The 23,333-nt window shown below is 47.6% G+C and overlaps 1 protein-coding gene across 1 annotated transcript; it reads left to right on the top strand.

The window, feature by feature from the left end:
• The first annotated feature begins 430 nt into the window (after positions 1 to 430).
• LOC101934690 (serine protease 27-like) lies at positions 431 to 22,305 on the top strand. Its single transcript, XM_024100817.3, has 6 exons — positions 431 to 682; positions 9,497 to 9,523; positions 13,387 to 13,549; positions 13,762 to 14,033; positions 21,152 to 21,321; positions 21,844 to 22,305. The coding sequence occupies exons 1-6, from the start codon at positions 577 to 579 to the stop codon at positions 22,120 to 22,122; spliced, it is 1,017 nt and encodes a 338-aa protein (XP_023956585.3). The 5' UTR covers positions 431 to 576; the 3' UTR covers positions 22,123 to 22,305.
• The last annotated feature ends 1,028 nt before the right edge of the window (positions 22,306 to 23,333 follow it).

Below are 23,333 nucleotides of genomic sequence, written 5' to 3'. Positions count from 1 at the left end.
ATTGGAAATAAATTGTACATTTTTCACAGTGACAGTAATTAACTTTTGGAACAACATACCAAGGGTTGTGGTGGGTTCTCCCTCACTGACATTTTTTAAAGCAAGACTGGCAGTTTTTCTGAAAGCTCTGCTCTATAAGTTATTTGGGAGCAGTTCTCTGGCCTGTGTTATACCAGGGGTGCGACTGATCACAGTGGTGCCTGCTCACCTTAGAATCTATAAACCCTCCATGCTAATCTTCTCCCCATTACAACCTTAGCTCTGCCAGGACACTGTCCTTGGCTAGCTGTTCTTGGCACATTCGTTTGCTAATAAAACAGTGAAATGAAGATCGTATCAGGTAACCTTGATCGTTGCACTTTTTTGTTGGTTTCCAGGATGTCCATATTGGGGAAATTCCAGATAGGTCGCACCCTGTTTGCATGCAGAATTTAGCCGCACTTAGTTCCTTGAGTAGCTCATTGTAGGATCAATCACATCTGTTCTCTCTAGATCTGGGGAGGGTGGAGGCAGAAGTCTTGTCTATAAAAATCTGTCTTGCTACATTCGTTCCCCATCCGGGCTTTGGTCGGAGTGATGGATCCAGCTGGGTTTGGCCAAGACAGGACCAGGCGAGGATGGATCATGGGGCATGTTTGCTCCCTCCTGGCCATGGCACTGCTGACGATGAGCCTGGTGCAGGGTGAGTGTGGGGTGGAGTGGAGATGGGAGATGGGGCCCTACCTCCCATGAGGAGGGGAGAGAGATACCACCTTGGGGAGAAGGGAATTGGGCTAGTGAATAACAGGAGGATCAAACACCTTCCCCCTTCATAGATACCCCTCCCCATCTAGCCCCTATTTCTGCATTCACTCCTGAGCCACCCCATTCAGATCAGCTGGGATTGTTAATTCTGGAACCTACAGATGGTGAGTTGAATAACGACACTACTAAGACTTCTAGCTGTTGCTGTGGATAGCAGGGCTGTTTCAGGAAAGTGGGTGTGTAGTAGTAGGATTTTATGTTTGTATGTTACCCTTTTTAAATAGCAGAAAGGAATGGCCTAATGTGCCATTGGTAAAAATTAATGAGCCAGAATTTGTGTCTGGGATGTTTTCAAGGCAGTGACAGACCTTTTAGGCTCACCACTTTGTTGTAGGCTTAGCATTTTAAAATAAGTAAAGGAATTGAATGATTGTTGTTGGTTTTTTGCATTGCAACTTCATGTTTTTGTATAAAATTTTGTGTAAATTAGTTTTGTTTTGTGTGTGAATGAGGAATGCGTGTGTTAAGAAATAAGTATAAAGGCCATTACCGGACCAAATGTTCTAGGAAAGCACCAAAAACAGATGCAAGGGTGCCAGGAGGCTGCAACACACCCGTATTGAAATGTCAAAAAAGGGCAAATTAACAACGCTAAAGATGAGACAGGCACCAATCAATGGGGACAAAATAGCTGTAATCAAAACCAGAATGGAATAATTCCCTAAAAATCTTTATTAAAAAATAATTAAAAAAAAAACAATTTAAAAAAACAAGCACTCGTCAAACAACTGTTGATGATAGCATCACGGTGCAAAACTCACTGGTCCCAATGAAGAAAAATCACTGTATAAACAGGGGGCCTTGCCGTGAAACTTTGGGTTCCTTCTGCCAAGACTTCCCCGGAGCATCATGTTGTGACTGACAGAACCCGGCTCCTCCCTACCCGTGATCAACCTAGCTGGCCACTAGATTGATCCGGACTCTAAACAGGTAACTATAACGTGACTGGTGGGATAGCGTGTGTGTGTGTGTGTGTGGTGTGATTGAATGCACATGCTAATTGTTGTATCTTCAATAAATGCGGTGTATTGCCTTTTCCCCTGAAAAAGATCCGGTGTGCCTCTTACAAGCATAACATTTTTGGTGGAGAATTATGAAAGGGGGAAGACATGCACTGTAATTGTTGAAAATACTGCTAAATATAGCTAAAAGGTATACCATCCGTATAAAGTGATGGATCACTCAGGTGTGCACACCCCTGATCGCAGAAATGCCGGGCAATAGGGGGAGAATTAGAGTCCTCACTCCAACCCGTCTATCAGGGAAAACTATACAAATAAGATATATACAAACTGTCTAGGTATATACAGCCCCGGTCGCAGAGGTGCTGGGCCCTAAGGGGGAGAATTAGAGCCCTCGCTCCTACCCATCTGTCGGGGAAAAATTGCATAGGTGAATATACCCTGAGTCGTAGCAGAATTGAGCCCAAAAGGTAGGGGGCTTAGCGTTCCCCCCTCTGGCTCTGTCAGGCAGAGTTGTTAGTGGGTATAGACTGTTTGTGTTATGTAAGTCCCAACACAAGCATGGGCAAATAAGGAGTAGATTTCTGTAAGACCTCACTCTGAAGGATATAGAAGTGTGGGATACTGTTGTGATTTCACAATTTAAAAAAAAATGTTTAAGAAAAGGGACGAGGAGGTGTGGGGGCTAGTTTAGGAGCCCACCCTCCTTGCTAAATTGGTAGTGGAACAAAGCCTGGGTCCATGAAAAGGGACGGTTCAGCGAGGAAAGCAGGATCGGGCCCAGACAAGCAGGAAGGCAACAAATTATGAGATTGGAAAACTTGCTGGGAGCCCCGAGGGCATAATGGCAAGATTAAGAAAAGGAGTAAGTGCAGGCATGTGAAATTCAGATCCCTGAAACAATACTTGGAATGGTAATAGCTGAATCAACAAAGGTGTCACTTTAAAAAATAAGCAAGTAATAAAAAAGAAAGTAAGAAGTTAACTCTGCAGAGGCTGGAAGGAATTAAGAAGTTGAACTTTGTAAAAATATTTTTAAAGAAAAGTATTATAAAAAAAATTCTTGGTTTCTTTGCAGCCCATTCTGAAGGGAAAATAGGCCCTTTCCCAAAGGAATGTCTGTAAATAAGCCAGGCAAAAAGACAATCTGATTTAAATAATTGGACTATGAACAATTTAGTCAAATTTGCTAAAAAAAACATAAGGGGTTTCTATTGGAACTGAACTGCCCCCAAATGTATACAAATGTGATCTAGGTACAGCTGTGTATAAATATGTTGTGTAAATATGTGGAGTGTTTAGAACCTAAACCAACACTCCTGGCTTGTAAAACTCCGTTTTGTATATTTAAAATAAATGGGTTTTTGTTTTGTTTTTAAATAATACCACTAATGAATTCACCCTTTAACTCCCGGCCAACCCTGGTGTTTCACAATTGATTATAGAAGACTCAATAAGGGCATAAGAACATAAGAACATAAAAACACCTCCCTATGGCCCCTATTGTGGCTGATATGACACAGGTCATAAAAAAGGGGCAAGCCACATCTAAATATTTCTCAGTTATTGATTTGGCCAACTGTTTCTTTGCCGTCCCCCTACATCCGGACTCACAAGATCGGTTTGCCTTTATAATAAAGGAGTAGCAGTGGACCTTTTGTCGGTTGCCCCAGGGATATCACAACAGCCCAGCTATTGCCCACTGGCACGTTGTGGATATGCTAGACCAGCTGAGTCCACAAGAAAGGCCTTTTGTGTTTTCATATGTAGATGACATTTTAATATTTGGGGAAAATAAGGCGCAAACTCAAACACTAATGGAAAACGCTTTGGCACTAGTTCAGGAAACGGGCTCAGACAAGACTCAGTTGGTGCTACCTCATGTTACATAACTGAGCATTATTGTTAAACAAAAAAAAACCCAACAAAAAAATCAAAGGAAGGTAAGGGGACTGGTAAAAACGCCAGCCCCTACTGACGGCCACTCTTTAAAACTTCCGCTAAAGGAATTCCATTTTTTTAGACCACACAGTTATAAATACGCTGCCATTAACTTAGAAGAGGAAGTCATTCAGGGACATTTAGACCATGGATCGGCCCAGCATGCCGAGCTCCACACAATTTATCAGGTTTTAAGGCAATATGAAAATTCCCCACGGCCCGTGTATATTTATGCTAACTGTGATTTTTGTCTGAAGGGGATACAGTTTTGGATACATGATTGGTATAGGATGGGTAAAAAGCAGCAAATAAAAAGAATATTGTATATTCAAAGGAGTGGAAATAAATTTACTAGTGGGTAACAAAGAACCCTAAACAATTAAAGGTGCGACATGTAAAGGCACACAGTAAAGGAATGGGTATGGAGGCCACCTGGAATAATGGGGTAGATACAATAACCCGTCAGCATGACATAGCAGTTGTAACCAAATACACACCTCTACCCTGCTATAACACTGTCCTTGGGAGCCAAAAAATCTTACTGTGTTATAGGTGAAACCGTGTAATATTGAACTTGCTTTGATCCGCTGGAGCGCGCAGCCCCGCCCCCCCGGAGCGCTGCTTTACCGCGTTATATCCGAATTCGTGTTATATCGGGGTAGAGGTGTATGTGTATATCTGTGCTAACACATCTAAGCCAACAAAAAGCACTACAGACCGCCCTAACCAAGTTAAAAAAAAATAGAAAATCAGGAGTTACTTAATATAGCCCATCAGCTTATGCATAAAAAATGGAAGGGACTTTAAAAAGGCTAAAGCAAGTAGCAAAATAAAAGTGTATAAAAATAATGTTAAAACATGGGTGTGAAATTGCGTGCGGTGCGCACAGGACAAGGCTCATCCTGGCAACACACGATGCACCAATGAAGGCTTGGGCCGTGGCACGGGGTTCAAATTAATTTTATTAATAAATTGCCAAAAAGTAAGGAAGAATTCCAGAATTTATTGGTAATAATTAATTCCTTTTCAGGATGGGCGGAGGCAGTTCCTACTAAAAACAACAGCACCAGGGTGGTGGCCAAAATGTTCTTTAATAAGCTAGTATGTAAATATGACACCCCTGAAATAATAAACTCTGACAATGGGGGGAAAAAATCTTTACAATCATAATACACGTTTTGGGAATTAAACAAAAGCTCCATATACCAGACGGGCCTCAGGCCACGTAGAGCGCATGAATCGCGCTATGAAGGAAGGTAGTAAATCCCACACACGAAAACCTGGCTGCATAAACTGCCTCTGATTTTGGTTGACATCCGCAGCAGTAATAAACTAAAAACTAAAATTCAACCCTTTCAAATTCTGTTTGGACATCCAGCGGGCCTAATAATTAATCCTAGTTACCTGGTACAGAGTCAAAAAATAAAGGCAACTGTAATATAACCCAGCACAATTATTTTCAATGGCTCAACCAGTTACAGAAAAATAAAACCACCCTCCAGCATAGGGTTAATCAGACACCTCAACAATAACATTCAGAAACAAAAGCCCACAAAAGCAGCCCTGTAAAAAACAGGGAACCAAGTCATGTACCTTAAAATAAAAAAAAAAAAAAAAAAGGGTCACTCACTGGAATCAAAATGGAGAGGCCCTTACTCCATAGTGGACCGCCTTAGCCCATTGGTATACCCTATTCAAAACAAAAATGGGTCCATGTTTCACAAATTACATTGTTTGCATAAATAATAACGTTTACATTCTTTGCAGAAAAGGACATCCCAGAACCCGGGCACGAGGCGCTGCTTAACCACCACCATTTTAATCCACAGAAAACGAGACTCCAGTGTAAGGTCTGGCTTTACCTGCTTCTGGGAACTTTTAGTGCCCAGATAATTAGAAAAATCATGGGAGAAGATGCAGCCCTCCTTATAAGCCAATATTTAAGGAATAATTCACTCCCCACCAACCAATCATGGATTCCTACCCGTAACCAGGTAATCCTCATGGAATGGTGTAATAAAAACACTAGCCAAATCTTTCTTAAAACCCTTAAAAAATACCAATATGTATGAAAAAAAAAACCTTAAAGTTCACCTTATAAACACCACAAAAATACCAAACCACTAAAAAATAGGGTTTAAAATAAAAGGTCCCTATCGGAATACCATCTGGAATTCTAGCTACCCACAATTACCATATCAGTAAAATAAGCCTGTTAAAACAGAAACAACACTAACAGTAATTTTGGGGTACTGTCCAATACCCCGTCGTGAATTGAACCTGCGGTTCCCGGACACATGCACCAGAACCTGAACCAAAAAAAAAAAGCATGTCATTCAAATATTACATGCAAATAAAGATGTGCTAAATCTAAAAAAAAAACATTATCAGCCTATCACTGGTACGATGTTTTTACAGGCTGGTCCCGGACCTCTAAGGGCATATTGTCTATTATGTTTCACCCATTACTAGTTGTGTTTGTGTTTGCTTGTTAGAAATGTGTTGTCTGTGCTGTTAAACAAAAAAAAGTTTGTTAAATTACAACAACAAGCTCAAATTGCCTCTCAGTATATTGCTATAAAACAGTTTAATAAGATATAACCCACTCAAGAATTGTTCTTGAGGGGTCAAAAGGGGGATATGTAGTAGTAGGATTTTATGTTTGTATTTTACCCTCTTTAAATAGCAGAAAGGAATGGCCTAATGTGCTATTGGTAAAAATGAATCAACCGGAATTTGTGTCTGGGATGATTTCAAGGCAGTAACAGACGTTTTAGGGTCACCACTTTGTAATAGGCTTAGCATTTTAAAATAAGTAAAAGAATGGAATGATTGTTGTTTTTTTGCATTGCAACTTGATGTTTTTGTTTAAAATGTTGTGCAAATTAGTTTTTGTTAGTGTGTGAATAAGGAATGTGTGTGCAAAGAAAGGCGATCACCAGATCAGATGTTCTAGGAAGGAACCAAAAAACAGACGCAGGGGCGCCAGGAGGCTGAAAGATGCCCCTATTGAAATGCCAAAAAAGGGCAAATTAACAACTCTAAAAATGAGACAGGCACCTATCAATGGGAACAAAATAGCTGTAATCAAAACCAGCATAAAATAACTCCCTAAAAAATGTAATAATAAAACAAACAAACAAAATTTAAAAAAACAAGCACTCATCAAACAACACTTGATTACAGCATAATGGTGCAAAACGCATCGGTCCCAATGAAGGAAAATCACTATGTAAACAGGGGGCCTTGCCATAAAACTTTGGGTTCCTCCTGGCAAGACTTCCCTGGAGCATCGTGTCACGACTGAAAGATCCCGGCTCCTCCCTATCCGTGATCAACCTAGCTGGCCACTAGATTGATCCGGACTCTGGACTGGTAATGATAACATCGACTGGTGGGACTGTGTGTGTGTGTGTGTGGTGTAATTAAAGGCATATGCAAATTGTTGTATCTTCAAAAAACAATGCTGTTGTAGATTGAAGGCAGGGTACCTTGCCAGCTGGGTCCGGGAAGGGCCAGTCCACTCGTTCGTCTCTGGACTTTGCTTGCTGTGTATGTGGGAGAAATCAATGAGGCCTGCACTCAGATGGAGCTGCAAATAGTCACTCAGTCTAGACTCTGGCTCAGGGCGGGGCAGCAAGCACTGTCACTTGGCTCGGGACTGCATGCAGGTGGAGCAGCACATAGGAACGTAGCCCAGACTCTGGTTCAGGGCCAGGTGGGAAACAAAGTCGCTCAGCTCCAGCCTGCACTCAAAGTCAGTTAACTCAGGCTTTCGTTCAGCTAGCCTGTGGGCGGGGGAGACTGTCACCCACAGCTTGGGTGGCAGAGGGGATGCAGGCCCTCCCACTCCACTACGTCCCGGCCCAGGGCCCTAAGGGTGGCGGAGGGGTCTGCCACCGTGTCAGCGGGGATCCAGGCTGCAACACGCTGACTCCCCCTCTGCCGGCGTTGCAGCCAAACAGGGGTCTACTACCCCTGGGCCACTTCCACACTCCCCCTCCAAGGGTAACTGTAGGGTTACCATATTTCAACAATCAAAAAAGAGGATGGGAGGAGCCCCGCCCTAGCCCCGCCCCTGTCCTGCCCTAGCCCCGCCCCTGCCCCTTCCACTCCCTCCCACTTCCTGCCCCCTCAGAACCCCCAACCCTCCCCCCCACGCCTTGTCCCCTGACTGCCCCCTCCTGGGACCCCTGCCCCTAACTGCCCCCCAGGACTCCACCCCCTACCTAAGCCTCCCTGCTCCTTGTCCCCTGACTGCCCCCTCCTGAGACCTTCCCCACATCCTAACTGGCCCCCTAGGACTCTACCCCCTACCTGTCCCCTGACTGCCCCAACCCTTATCCACACCCCCACCCCCAGACAGACCCCTGGGACTCCCACGCCCCATCCAATCACTCCCCACCCCTTGACAGCCCCCCCAAAAACTCCCGACCCATCTAAACCCCTCTGCTCCCTGTCCCCTGACTGCTCCGATCCCTCTCCCCACTCCTGCCCCCTGACAGCCCCCCCCAGAACTCCCAAACACCCCCCCCCCTGCTCCTTGTCCCCTGACTGCCCCCTCCTGGGACCCCTGCTCCTAACTGCCCTCCAGAACCCCACCCCCTACCTAAGCCTCCCTGCTCCTTATCCCCTAACTGCCCCCTCCTGAGACCCCCACACCTGTACTCTGACTGCCCAAAACCTTACACCCCCAACCCCCAGACAGCCCCCCCCCGAACTCCTGACCCATCTAACCCTCCCCCTGCTCCCTGTCTCTTGACTACCCCCCCCCAGAACCTCCCTGCCGCTTCTCTGGCCCCCGGCCCCCTTACTGTGCTGCAGAGCGGTGCGCTCGGCAGGGGGAGGGGAGCAGGGTCGGAGCTCCAGACTGCCGGAGGCCGAGGCGACCGGCGATCTGTGAATGCAGGGTGGGGGGAGGGAGGGAGAGGAGGGGAGTGGTCTCAAGTTGCAGGAGAGAGGAGGGGGGAAGTGAAGGAGGGGCTCTGGCTGCCGGAGCCCCGTGTGAGTGGCACCATCCGGCCGGCTGCCCTGTAAGCCCCGCACGCTCTGCATGGGGGGGGGGGAGGGGAAGTCCGGACATTGACAAATTCCCCCCGGACGCTATTTTTAACTGAAAAAAGCCGGACATGTCCGGGGGAATCTGGACGAATGGTAACCCTAGGTAACTGCTGATCAGGTGAGGTAAGGTGATCAGTGAGGGCCTCAGTTGCTAGCAGTAGCTCTGCTGGGGTTGGGCCAGCTGGTGGTCTGGGCCAGTCGTCTCTCTCCTGCGGGGCCGGGTCGTCCAGAGGTCTGGGTGGTCCGGGCCAGTCGTCTGCTTCCCCGGGGCTGGGTTGTCCAGGGGTCTGGGTGGTCCAGGCCAGTCGTCTGCACTCTGCAGGCCTGCTGCCACCTCCCAGCATGAGATCTCAGGGGAAGCATCTGTTCCCTCCAGTGGCTGGCCCCCGACTGAGCATCCGGGTCCTGCCTTTATACTTCCGGCCCCCACTTGGCTTCCAGGGGGTGGAGCTAGGGGGTAGGGCTCCACCCTCGAGGGGGAGGAGCCACCCTCTTCCTTTGTGTTTGGGGCAGGACAGTCCACCTCACTACAGTGGAGTATTGCCTTTTCCCCTGAAAAAATCCCGTGTGCTTCTTATAAGCATAACAGGTGGCGCCTCAGAAATAGGTGAAGCTATTGGCACCCATTCCCCCAGATACATCATGTCAGACACCAGGAATGACTGTATAGCCCCTCTCCCCCACAGACACACAGTAATAGCTTCCTTTTCTCTTTGTTTGCTCCATAGGTGCTCCAGCAAGTCAGAATCAGGCAGGTAAGACACCCACGGCAAAATGAGAGACTTACCTGCCCTGGTCATTTGGAATAAGAATTAGGTTGGGAGCCAGGACTCCTGGATCCTATCCTGGATGTGCAAACGGAGCGGGGTCTCGTGTGTTCGAGCAGGGGGGCAAGGTGGTATCATTGGGATTAGGGACAAGGGTTAAGGTTATTTTATGATTAAGATTATCATTGGGTTAGGGTTAAGGGTATCATTGGGTGAAGGTTATCATTGGGGTTATAACAAAGTTTATCACGGAGGTTAGAGTTAGCATTGAAATATGCTCTTTCTTTCTTTCTTTCTTTCCACCTAGTAGCAGAATGAAGACAGGATGAGTTAAAGTTTTACTGAGATGGCTTGTTAATTTAATTGGAGTATGTAAATAACACTTTTATATTTAAGTGACCTTGTCCCTAATCCCATTATATCTTTAATGTAACCTCCATGGTAGCCTCAACCCCCAATAATCCCAGCTCTGCCTGCTCTTTCTTCACTCCCTAAGCGCTTGCAACATAGACTTGCCCAAACTCACCGAGCCACATGTTGGCAGGGACATTATATCTCTGTCCGACCATGCTCACTGGAAGGGACTTGTGGGGTCTCTGAGGCTCAGCTGATTGTCGAATTATTGTGAGATGTTTATGTGGGGAATGAGTTTAGAGCTAAGTGACGTAGGATGTTGTGTTCCAAATCTGATGGGGAGTCTGAAAACTGGACGCCTGTGGAGACAGCCTCTGTTTACTGTCTGGATGAGATGCAGGCTGGAGATTCACAAAGACAAATGAACCTGCAGAGTGTGGGGGGCGAGGTCTCAGGAATGGTAGATCCCAGGTTTATGGGCTGGACAAGGGCTGGAAGAACTAACCATTGAGTGAGTAACACCCAGGAGCGCCACTAGCTTTTTTGCCACCCTACGCGGCGGAAGGTCCTGCCCCCGAAATGCCAACGACGACCGGGGCAGCCAAAGATTCGGCTGCTGCGGTCGCTGCCCCCAAAACTTTAGTGCTCTAGGCGACCGCCTAGGTTGCCTAATGGGTTGCGCCGGCCCTGGTAACACCTTATCAGACAGGACAGTACCTTGCTAAGAAGCTGTAGACTGTGTTCTATGTTTTTCTTCCACCTGTAACCTTATGTTTCCTCATCACGTTCCTTGCCTTTATTTTGAATCTCTCCCTTACCCTGTGTTAAAACAACTTCACTTTGGTTTTATTGTAGACAGGTCTGTGACATACTCAGGGCACAATCCAGACTAATGAGTAGCCGAGTCACCCTTGCCCTGTAACCTGGGGTGCCCATTACGATGCCTTGCTGCTGTAGCCTCCAGTCTGGCCTGCTCACAAACAGCCTCCAACTTGCAGGTCGCTCCCAGCTATGTCTGTGTGTGGGCTGCAGCCACACCTGGGCTCTTACCAGCCGTAAAGAGTCCCATAGGACGACCCCAACATACCCCCAGTCCCAGATTTCCCCCAGAAACATATGTTCTGTGCTGCCCAGGCCTCTCCTGGGAAGTGCAAACATATTAAGTCTGTTATTCCTTTAAGGGAATACTGTGCTGTGATTGGGTGTACCCGGCCCTGCTGGAGGCCTTACAGTCCTACCACACCCCACCCCAGAGAAGAGGAGTAGAGGTGAATCCTCCAAGCGGCCTAGAGAGGCTCTGGGGAAGCAGCCAATCAGAGAGAGGCTGCAGGGAGCTGCCAACCTGATCCAGGAGGCTCCTATAAAAAGGAGCTGTTGGACAAAGCAGAGCTGTTTCTCACTCGAGCCTGAGCACAAGGATGGTGCTCCTGGCTGGCTGCAGGGCTGGACAGAGCCGTGCTGGCTGGAGCCAGGCGGCAAGGAAGGTCCTGGGGCTAAGAAGGGAAGTGGGCCAGGGAAATGCAGCAGCAAATAGTTAAAGGTAAGCAGCTGGTGGCTGCTAATTATAGGGTCCCTGGGTCGAGAACTGGAGTATTAGGCAGGCCCAGGTCCATCTCTCCCACAGAGCCACAGTCCTAGTGGCTAACACCCTGAGCAAGGGACTAGCCCAGAGAGGGGGCTGTAGACCTGGAAGAAGGTCAGTAATTGTGGGACTTCTTAACCCCCAGAAAGGGGCTGAACTATAGACAGTGACCCTCGGGACAGGGCTGCAGGCTGACACCAGTGAGGGTCCTGTGATAGGCCCTATTGGGCTAGAACTGAGCCCAGGGACAGGGCTGAGGGTCAGAGACCAATGGAGGGTGCTGTGATAGTCCCTGTTACACGGTGTACCCTGGCAGTGGTCTGTTTTGTGTTCATTCCACATACAGACTGTGAGTGACTCGGCCGGAGGGTGAGTCACTGAAAAACCTGCCTATGATGGTTCACTGCCAGCAAGGGGTTACTGCGAGCAATGTAGCAGAGAGAGTGCTGGCACATACACCCTGAGTGGGAGGCTTTCTGGAGACACAAGAGGATCCCAGCACATACACACACATGTTACCCCAAATGGAGTTACCCAGACATTTCAACTTAGACACACTGGATTAGATAAAACAAACACCCCGCCCCCCAAGTCTATTAGCTACAAAGATAGAGTTTTTAAGTGAGTACAAGTAAAAAGTCATAAAAGTCTGAAATGGTTACAAGAAAAATAAAGATAAAAGTACTTTATCAGATTATGTTAAATGTGAAGAAAAGTTTTTCTCACCACATGCTCTCAACAGCCTTATTGGCCAAACAATTTTGGCTAGGACCCCTGCCTCTGTTTCATGGCTGCCTCCTTTGTCCCTTCTCGTTCAGTGATTAAATGGACAGAAAGAGGGGGGAAAGGAAGGGTATCTGGGGGTGTCTGCCACTTCTTTTTATAGTCCTGTCCCCCTTCTGAGAAGCAGTCAGCTGGGAGAAGGGCAACAGGCATTCTGTGTAGACGGGAACTCCAGGCTGTTTCTTTGCTAAGATAAAGATTTTTCACCTGTCCCTTTAACTGCCAAAGAACGGCCACTTACCAGGCAATGGCCCATTGGCCTTGCATACACCTCGATGACGTGTCAGGTTGCCTGTTGTCTCTGAGGAGCTGGTTTGGCCACTCCCCAGACTTGGAAATGTTTTAGTAACAGCAGACAGGGAAATCTTATCACTTCACATGCAAAGTGGCCACACCCATTTTACCAGGACAATACCGACCAGCAAATTATGAGTTTTCGAATGATACCTCACAGGGCAAACTCTGTGCAGCGATTATTACAATAGCAGATCGAGGGGTATATTCTGTCACACCGTCTAAGTGCCAGTGATTAATGAGAGGTGTGTGAGGGGAAAGCAGTGAGCTGGGGAGCTCTGTTTCCGCAGAGGCAGCGGATCACTGGGCATTGCGGGTGTGCAGAAGACAGGGGACTGGACACTGGAGTGTAACTGGGTCAGGTGTGTAAATTGCTGCCCGCAGAGGGATAGAGCAGGGCTCACAGAGCCCCTGAGATGCCAGCAGCTGGTGGCTGGGAGAGTTTTCCCTCGTGGGCACAGCAAGGGCTCCATCCCACTGGAAGCAAGGGGTAGTGGTGCAACCGGGACACTGGATCACCCCGAAAAGCGTCACAGTGCTCGTGGGAGTTGGAATGACACAGGTAAGGTCCCACAGCAAAACACCAGTGTTCCCTGCCCTGGATATGGGGAAACAGAATGTGGCTGGGAGCCAAGACTCCTGTGTTCTCTCCTGGCTCTGGGGTCTGGTAGGTCAGAGCAGGGGGGGTCTGGGATATAGGACTCCTGGGTTCTTTCCCTGGCTCTGGGAAGGGAAGGATTTGCTCTCTTCTCTTCAGGTCATACTAATAATTATTTACCCTCTCCCCACTTTAGCTCCCTTGCCCAGCAATAATATATTTCCCCGCTTTTCTTCCCAGTCTCTGGCAAGCACTTGGTCTCAGGGCGCATCTTCAGTGGTCAAGATGCCAAGGACGGGGCCTGGCCCTGGCAGGTCAGCGTGCAGAGAAATGGCTTCCACCTCTGCGGCGGTACACTCATCTCTGAGAGCTGGGTGGTGTCAGCCGCTCATTGCTTCAATCCGTGAGTACCCCAGGCAGGGCAGAGACAGTGACTGCAGCTGTTCTGGAGAAATTCCCTTTTCCAATCCACTGGCTTTCTGTTGCACAGCGTGGCTATGTGGCTGTTCCCCAGCCGCTCCACCCCAGAGCTGGCTGTATCTCCGCGCCAGGCGACCTGTCCCTCTGAGCCATTGCTGGACGGCTTTTCCCTAATCAGATTTTTTTTGCATCCAGGTCTGTAGCTAGTTCATCGTATCGGGTGCAGGTGGGGGAAAATCGGATTTTTGGTCAGAACCGCATCCACTCGTTCTCATTGGTGAAGCGGATCATCCTCCATCCCAGTTATGACAATGTCACTTCTGAGGCGGACATCGCCCTGGTGGAGCTGAAGAATCCGATTGCATTCACGGCCACCATCAGCCCCGTGGGTCTCCTTGACGCCTCCGTCCGTGTGCCTGCTGGGGAGACCTGCTGGGTGACTGGTTGGGGGAACACTTCCCCACAAAGTGAGTAAGACTTGTAGCTCTTAAGAGGGAGGGAAGGATATGAAAAGGACCCAGCACCAAATGAAGGTTACAGGCTGGGAGAAGGCAGTCTCATATGTTCACAGATGGACTGTGAGTTACAGGGTTACATGGTTAAACAGTCACCGTTACAGCTATATCGTTATTCAGCCATGGTTTTATGGTTGTACAATTACGCAATTACAGGTCTATGGTGCAGATACGATGGAGACCTGTGATGCGCTTCCCTCTCTGCTTGTGGTGCCTCCTGCTGGTCACTCTGGGGATTAGCTCAGTCTTTCAGCTACTCCCTGCTCCGCAGTCTCTGCACTCATCTTCTGTCCGTATGCGGCCTCTCTCAGGACTGCTGCTTCCAGTCCGTGGCTTTGCCCTACGGCCAGGTCACGGAGTCTCTCCACCTTCGAGGGAAATCAGTCTTTCTGCACCAGCTGTCTGTCTGGCATCTCCAGTGCCCTGAGTCACAGTCCTACCAGCTGCTCCCCTCTCTTGCTAGCTACCTACCTGGCTTTCTACAGGCCCAGCCTCTTCCTGTCCAGGATATCCTGTTCCTCATCAATTACATAACAGCGGCCATACTGAGTCAGACCAAAAGTCCATCTAGCCCACTGTCCTGTCTTCTCACAGGTGCTTCAGAGGGAATGAACAGAACAGGTAATCAAGTGATCCATCCCCTGTTTCTCATTCCCAGCTTCTGGCAAACAGAGGCTAGGGACACCATCCCTGCCCATCCTGACTAACAGCCATTGATGGACCTATCCTCCATGAAATTATCCAGTTCTTTTTCGAACCCTGTTATAGTCTTGGACTTCACAGCATCTTCCGGCAAAGAGTTCCACAGGTTGACTGCATTGTGTGAAGAAATACTTCCTTTTGTTTGTTTTAAACCTGCTGCCTGTTCATTTCATTTTGTGATCCCTAGTTCTTGTGTTATGAGGAGTAAAAAACACTTCTGAATTTACTTTCTCTACACCAGTCATGATTTTATAAACCTCTATCATATCCCCCCTTAGTTGTCTCTTTTCCAAGCTGAAAAGTTTGTCTTATTAATCTCTCCTCACACAGCAGCTGTTCCATACCTCTAATCATTTTTTGTTGTCCTTTTCTGAAACTTTTCCAATTCCAAAATATTTTTTTTAAGATGGGCGACCACATGTGCATGCAGTATTCAAGATGTGGGCATACCATGGATTTATATAGAGGCAATAAATTATCTCTCCCTTTTCTAATGGTGCCCAATATTCTGTTCATTTTTTTTCACTCCCGCTGAACATTGAGTGGTTGTTTTCAGAGAACTATCCACAATGGTTCCAAGATCTTTCTTGAGTGGTAACAGCCAATTTAGACCCCATCATTTTATATTTATAGTTGGGATTATGTTTTCCAATATGCATTACTTTGCATTTGTTAATATTGAATTTCATCTGCCATTTTGTTGCCCAGTCATCCAGTTTTGTGAGATCCCTTTGTAACTCTTTGCAGTCTGCTTTGGACTTAACTATCTTGAGTAGTTTTGTATCATCTGCAAATTTTGTCACCTCACTGTTTACCCCCTTTTCCAGATCATTTATGAGTATGTTTAATAAGATTGGTCCCAGTACAGATCCCTGGGGGACACCACTATTGACCTCTCCCCATTTTGAAAACGTACCATTTATTACTACCCTTTGTTTCCCCCTCTTATCTCATGACAGTTTACTTTTCTTAAGAGCTTTTGGTGAGGGACCTTGTCAAAGGCTTTCTGAAAATATAAGTACATTATAACTACTGGATCACCCTTGTCCACATGCTTGTTGACCCCTTTGCAGAAGTCTAGTAGATTGGTGAGGTATGATTTCCCTTTTCAAAAACCATGTTGACTCTTCCTCAACAAATTGTGATTATCTATCTGTCTGACAATTCTATTCTTTACTGTAGTTTCAGCCAATTTGCTTAGTGCTGACGTTAGGCTTATCAACCTGTAATTGTCAGGATCGCCTCTGGAGTCTTTTTTTTAAAAAAAAATGGCATCACATTAGCTATCCTCCAGTCATCTGGTACAGAAGCTGATTTAAATGATAGGTTACATACCACAGTCAATAGTTTTGCAATTTGACATTTGAGTTCCTTCAGAACTTTTGGGTAAATTCCATCTGGTCCTGGTGACTTATTACTTTTTAATTTGTAATTAGCTCCTGGCTTGTAGCCTAATTGGTAGCATGGGCCCATCTGTCGCTCCCCAGCTTTTGCCGGGCCAGTGTGGGGTTCACGCCCATCACACAACCTCTCCCTCAAACTTGTAATCTTCAGGGGTAGAGATGCCTCCTACTCTGCATCTACTCCTTTCAAGGAAAAACACATTTTCCTTGTTCTGCCGAGCATACCAGACCTGGTCCCTCTGGAACTCGAAGTCCCCTTCTGCAGCTTGCAGGGTCTGTTTGGCCACTTCCAGTTTCTCCAGCAGCTCCCTCACCTGCTCCTTGAACTCCAGCCAACCTTTTTTCCTTCAGGGTTTGGGTCTCCACAGTAGCCTGTTTTATCTCTGTGGTCATTCCCTTGTCAATCTGGGCTCTTTCTGTTCCAAACATTGTATCTTCCATTTCCTTATTACCCCCAGTCAAGTGCATGGATTGAACACCTACCCTTTCCCCCACATTCTCAATACAGCATTAGTATTATGGGCTTCATGTTCCCCCTTCCTGGGAACCTTACCTTTCTCTGAGCCATTCCTATTTTTTAATTTTTGGGGCAATTCCATTTTATGTGTTCCACCTCCCCACATGAATAACAGCGCCCTCCTCTACCTACCCTCTTAGCTGATGTGACACTTTTGGGTCCCCTTACAACTCCCACTGCCTGGGGAACTTCTTTTTCACAACATAAATAGGGGCACTCCCTTTTTAGGTGTCCCCTCTGGCCACAGGCATAACAGAGTTTCGGCTAGGGCTCTGGCCGCCTGGCCTTGGACCTCCCCTCTCGCTCCCAGTCCCTCCGGCCTTTCCCTGTCTTCTCTCTCCGACATTTAAATAAGTAATGCTGCCGCTCCAAAATATTCAGCAAGTATTTCTGCAGGCACAAGTTTGCCTCCCTCAGTCTTTCTTGGTTCTCAAGAACCTGCTTCAGTAGGGCCTGGATCTGCCCTTGCCATTTGTCTATCCCCTTCTTTGGGTTTACTGTTCTGGGGCCCATCCTGGAAGGGTATTGTTGCCGTCTGCAAAGAAGGCCTCTGTCCAAGGTGACTCCATTATCTTTTCTCTTATCCCCTCACCTCAGGGGTATCCTGTGCTGCACTGGCCCACACACTCCAATTGTATTGAGGTGACCGTGCTACAGTGTCTTTTGGTCCCTTTACATCAGGGCCTGCCATCACCTACAGCCCTGCAGCCTATGTTCAGTCCTCTGAATTGTCCCTTTACCTCAGAGGAGACCGAGTGCCCGCATTCTCCGCCACTTGTGATGGGGTTCCCTCTGCTCATCGTGCCTCTTGCTGGTTGCTCTGGGGATTAGCTCAGTCTTTCAGCTGCACCCTGCTCTGCAGTCTCTCTGCCCATCTTCTCTCTGTATGTGGCTTCTCTTGCTCTTGGTGCTGCTGCTTCTGGTGCATCGTCACTAAGTCCCTCCGCTTCTGGGAAAAGAGTATTTCCAGACTGACTGTCTGGCTGGTGTCTCCAGTGCCCTGAGCCACTGCCCAGTGGCTGGTAGGGGAACCCAGGCCCGCCCTCTACACTGGATTCCATCCCAGAGACCCTATAACATGCAATCTAGGCCTGTATTGCCTTAGACCTTGTTACTGTTTCCCATGGCTTTTTTCCTACCTAGCTGGCTCCCCCTTTCTCTGGGTTCACCAGCTTCTCCACTCCCTCCTCTCAAGGAATCTATGCAGCCTGCCTTCCTGCAGCCACAAACACTCCTCCCTCTTTCCAGGGAGTGACTGCCCTTCCCAGCAGCTGCTCCCATCTTTTGCCAGCTACCTGGCTTTCGACAGGCCCTATCTGTTCCTGTCCAGGTGAGCCTGTTCCTCATCAAGTTAACTCCCTGGCTTTCAGCCTAATTAGTAGCTTAGGCCCATTTGGCCACCCCGAGCTCTTGCCGGGCAAGTGTGGCATGCACACCCCATCACAAAGTCTATAAATTCATGAATGGTGTGGAGAAAGTGAATGGGGAAGTGCTACTTACCCCTTCACATAACACAAGAACCAGGGATCACCCAATGAAGTTAATAGGCATCAGGTTAAAAAGAAACAGGAAATACTTCTTCACACACCACACAATTCAGCAGCGGAACTCAACCCTAGAAGCTGGGACTGGACAAAAGGCATGGATCACTCAATAATTTGCCCTGCTCTGTTCATTTCTTCTGAATGCCACTGGCCACTGTTGGAAGACAAGATACTGGGCTAGATGGACCATTGGTCTGACCCAGTATGGCCGTGCTTATGGTTAAACAGCCACAGTTTTACTGTTCTACAGTTATATAGTTATAGCTTGTTACTTTGGGGTACGCTCATTTATTAGGGTTACTCTCCTGGGGGGGCGGTGTTCTGTAATTCTATTAATGTACTGCTTGTGTCACTTGTGTGTTCATATGGAGCGCTACTTCTCCCTTCTGCAAGTCCCCTCCCAATGGGGCTATCCTGCAGGACCTAGGTTCCCCAGGGCTAGGTTCTTCCAGCCCCAGAATCAGATGAGCGAGCGCGCACACACACACACACACACCCCAAGCCTGAGTGGACCGGGTCAATCACCACTCTCAAACTGCCCACCTTAGATGTCCCTGGACTCAATGGGCTGGGTCTAGCAACACTTTCAAACTGCCACCTTATGTGCCACAGGTTCAGCACGTCCCTATCCCACTTGATGAGCCAACCCCACAGTATTTTGGGGCGCTACAGGGATCTTGAGCTTAGGTACGAGGAGCGTTGCTGCAGAGTAAATGGGGGAAGCTAAAAACACAAAAGAGTAAAGTGCAGAGAGAGAGAGAGAAGCAACCAGCTTAACCATACAAGTTATTTATTGAATAATAATGATAACTACACAAGGAGAGCCTAAACCAACATAACAGTTAAATTATTATTAAAATTAAAGGTTAATACATGAGGTAGAAAGGAAAACAGAGAGAGAGAAAGAGAGGGGGGGATCTCACCCACTCCATGAGGCTTGAACTGGTCGGGGGTCCCAGGTGATGGTGGTAGCTCAGGGTCCGGAGGGCAGGAGACAGGCAGCGCCCCCAGCACGATCAGTCAGGAGATGATGGAGTTCCAGTGGAACTGATGCATAGTTTGGATCCAAGCATCAGAACACTGACTTGGGCAGAGGTTGGGATTTTTGTAGAGAAATGACAATGGTTGAAGGGAGAACACTAGATTTGTTTATGGGTAAACTGATGACTCAAGGGTTTGCTTTAGGCTGGACAATAGGAGCTGATCACTCTTTGCTATGGGTGGTGGTTTCTTCCAGGGAGCTGAAAATGAAACTAGGCTGCTTCTGTATTTTGGATATCAATCAAGGATTCATGACTAGAATTGGTCTGATAACTGCTGAGCTAGGTGGGGGCAGGCGTAGGTTCATTAACATCTGGAGCAGAGATCCCCCCATGATGCAGTGCTTCCCTGCTTTTCTGGTCCCAGAGTTCAGTGTAGTTCTCTGTTCTACATTCTGTATGCTAATGGAGATGCCTTAATCTTGTCATCCTTGTCAAGAGGGGTCTAAGTGTGTCTCCCAACACTCTTCACTGCTCTCTGCAAGTCTTTTCTCTGATCGGTTTTGGTTCAAGCAGAGGCTGGTGGCGGGGGGAAGGTCTTTCATGAGTCAGACAGGCTGGATACTGTGCCCTGGTTCCCCAAGAACACAGAGCTGACTGGTATCAAGCTGAACAGTTATACAGGCATCATTATACACAGGTCTTGAATGATTAGTTTATAAGTCAATGTTGATTTCACCGTACATACACAAACCAACAAAAAAATTCTATTGGTAATAATCGAAATTAATAGATAGGCAAAGAATAATGAGGTTTGAGAACTTATTAGAGTTCGATTTAAGGCCATTTACTTTGTATTTTTTGACACGGGATATTGATAATTTGTGTTTTAATGGTTATAAATCTTTAATTCTTTGACTCTCAACCACTGCTGGCATTAAATAATTATTGCCTGAGCGCCCCCCCCCCCGCCCATAATAAATAAAAATGAAAAAAAGCTTAACCCCATAATTTTGCACAACTGTGAACATTTTAATTGATGAAAATCAAAAAGTTCTTAACAATCATTATAATTTGATGGATAATATTTTTATTTATGTTATGGGGGATTTAATTCCTGGCACAATGAATGGATGTGCATGTTTGAGGTGTGTGTGTGTGTGTGTGTCCTAATATGGGTTTCAAACCACTCCTCTTGGTTTAGTTTGCACCTATATATTTACTGATGCCGGCTGAAGACCACCAGGAAGCAGTGTCCAAGTCAGCCAAGCAGCTGGCACCCAGCAGTTTCAAATCACACACTTAGTTGGAGCACTGGCCTGGAAATCAGTAGCATCCACTCAGATTTAAACCCATTGAACCAAATCAGGGCAAATTGGTGTGTAAACAAAGGGCAGAATTTTCAGGCCACGGTGTCAAAGGGATTTAGGCACCTAAAGCGCAGACAGGCTCCTAATGGGGTATTCAAGCATAGCCATGCAGCTAAGGTGCCTAATTCCCTTTGATGTTCCATTAGAGTTTTGTTGCAAAGTGCCAGCTTTTGTAGTTGCATCGGAGCTTTTCAGAGTCCCACGAGGTGCCTTCCTGTGTCCATAGGTGCCCAACTCCCTTTGATAATCTGGCCCCAAGTGTCTAAAATAAGACTTAAGCTCCTAAATCAGTTCAGGGATGAAAAGATGAGCAGAGCAACCCTAAAATACTTTTAAAATCTGGGTTGTTGCCCCCCACAACCCACTCGATCCCACTCTACTCCCAGTCTGGGGATAGAACCCAGGAGACCTGGATCCCAGCCCCCTGCTCTAACCACCTGGACCCCACTCCTCTCTCAGATCTGAGAACTTCTTATAGACCTTAATGTGACAGCTTTTTATGTGACTTCCACTCATGCCACATGATCACCCAGCCCTTGGGCCTTTCGTTGCAGTGAATTCTTCCCTAGCGGAGACACTGCAGGAGCTGGAGGTGCTCACCGTAGACTCTACACTCTGCAATGATCACTTCCGGGAAGCATTACAACAGCCTGAGGGCGATAACCCCATCAAAGCTGACATGATATGCGCCGGGTCAAAAGAAGGCTATAAAGGCTTTGCTTGGGTGAGATTCGCTAGACTCTGACTGAGATTGGGAGACCCCCTTTGTGCTGGGCAATACACAGACCCACCAAATAGATCAGGGTTCCCTTTCTGCTGGGTGGTGCCCAAACCCCCACCAGTAGTGATGACCCTATTCTTCCTGGCCCATTGTCCCTGTTGGTTCAGTGTTGTGTGTCAGGGGGACCCACCAAACAGTGGGCCTAGATGGAGGGACTGAACCCTGACTTCACTCCCCAGTGTTTAGACAAGACAGACACATCTTGGCTTGAGGATGTGACCATAGAGTATAAAGTCAGCAGGGTCCATCAGCCTATCCAGTCTGACCTCCTGGATACCCCGGACCACAACTGCACCCAGTTACCCCTTCACTGAGCCCAAAGACTTTTGTCTGGATAAAGCCTCTTCCGGAAAGGCAGCCAGTGGGAATATGAAGCCATCGAGAGATGGAGAATCCACCATCGCCCTTGTGGACGATGGAGACAGGTCCTCTCCCCTCCAACTGCATTTCTTTTCCACTCTCTAGGGTGATGGCGGGGGACCCCTGGTGTGTAAGAAGGACAGGACCTGGTACCTTGCTGGGATTGCGAGCTGGTTCCTGACGACGACAGTGAATGGGGTAACCAGAGTTGTCCCTGGTTATCCTGGGGTCTACAACCGCCTGAATTCCCACAACGATTGGATCAAGGCGAACGTGCCTGGTGTGACTTTCATTCCAAACAGTGCTCCTCCAACAGGGACCGATCCCTCTGCCACCATCCTCAGGGTCCTTCTCCTCACCATGTTTCTGCAGCTGACCCTGTGATCCCCCCTTCCTAGATTGGGTCCCCATCCCACACCAGCCCTTCCTCGCCCTGGGTGCAGATAGACCATGTCATCTGTGACACTAGACCCCAGTAATCACACCCTACACACTATTGTAACAATGTTTGTGCAAAATACTCCTTGTGAGGTATCATTTGAAAACTAAAAATTCTCTGCTCTTTCATATCCTTGTGTGATGTATGTACGCAAGTAGTATTAATGGTCACTAAAATGTGTTCAAAGCAGGTGTAGCAGGGGTTATTAAATAGGTCTATCTCAAAGAAAGGACTGTGTGTTTACCTCCATTTCCATATAAGCAGCACGCAGACCCAGCAAATTAACAAGGGGTGGAGGCAAACCTCACACTGACAAGTAGGGGAGAAGACAGCCTGGGGTCTGGCTAGGTTTTACTTTTCCAAAGAATCATTTGCAAAGATTTACTGGGCTATAAAAATGGGGGTGGACTCAGATAAGCAACTGAGTAAACTGATTGCATATGCTATTCCTGCATTAGGAGCATGTACGGAGTGAGGTCTTTTCTGCGAGCTAATGACATGCTGGTGATGAATGTCACTGTGAAATGTCTGTAGTAACACTATGGGGGAATTATGGACACGCATTGATACTGTCTTCGAAAATGTGTGGCCAGACAAAGGAAGGAGCAGTTCCTGCCCAGATGAAGGTGGGAGCTATTTACCTTTCCCTTAGGTAAATTAAGCCTGTTGGGATGAAAATAATGCAGCAGGGGGATGGGAAGCCCTAGGAAGGTAGAACACCCTGAGGCCGTCCTGCCTCTTCAAACAAGCTCGTTGAACTTTGGGAGGGATAAGCCAGGTGAGAAGCCATCTTTGGCCTCCATCACTACATGCTGTGGCAGGGCCCCTCCTCCCTCTGGCCGGGGTCAGCACTTCCCCCTGCAGTATATCAGCCCCTCTCTGCACAGTGTGTGTCTGCCCCCTTGGTGGCTGTTGATCAATCGTCTCTGGCTAGGCCTGGGGCAGGCCCAAGCAGCGTCCTCCACCAGACAAAAGAAACAAATTCACAAACACAAAATAAAGGGGGAACCCCTTTCCCTGCCCTTGGCTGGGTTTTTTTTTGTCCTTTCTTTGGCCCTGGGGTGCCAGTCCTTCCCCTAGACAGGCACTCAGTTTGGTGGTTTCCCTTGCTGGGAGGAGAGCAGCCTCTCACCCTGGAGGAGCCGATCTCCCAGCC

Source organism: Chrysemys picta, chromosome 4 (genome assembly GCF_011386835.1).
Source record: "Chrysemys picta bellii isolate R12L10 chromosome 4, ASM1138683v2, whole genome shotgun sequence".
Taxonomy (NCBI): Eukaryota; Metazoa; Chordata; order Testudines; family Emydidae; genus Chrysemys; species Chrysemys picta.
The sequence above is the reverse complement of the archived record's forward strand: the minus strand, read 5'-3'. Positions and strand labels throughout refer to the sequence as shown.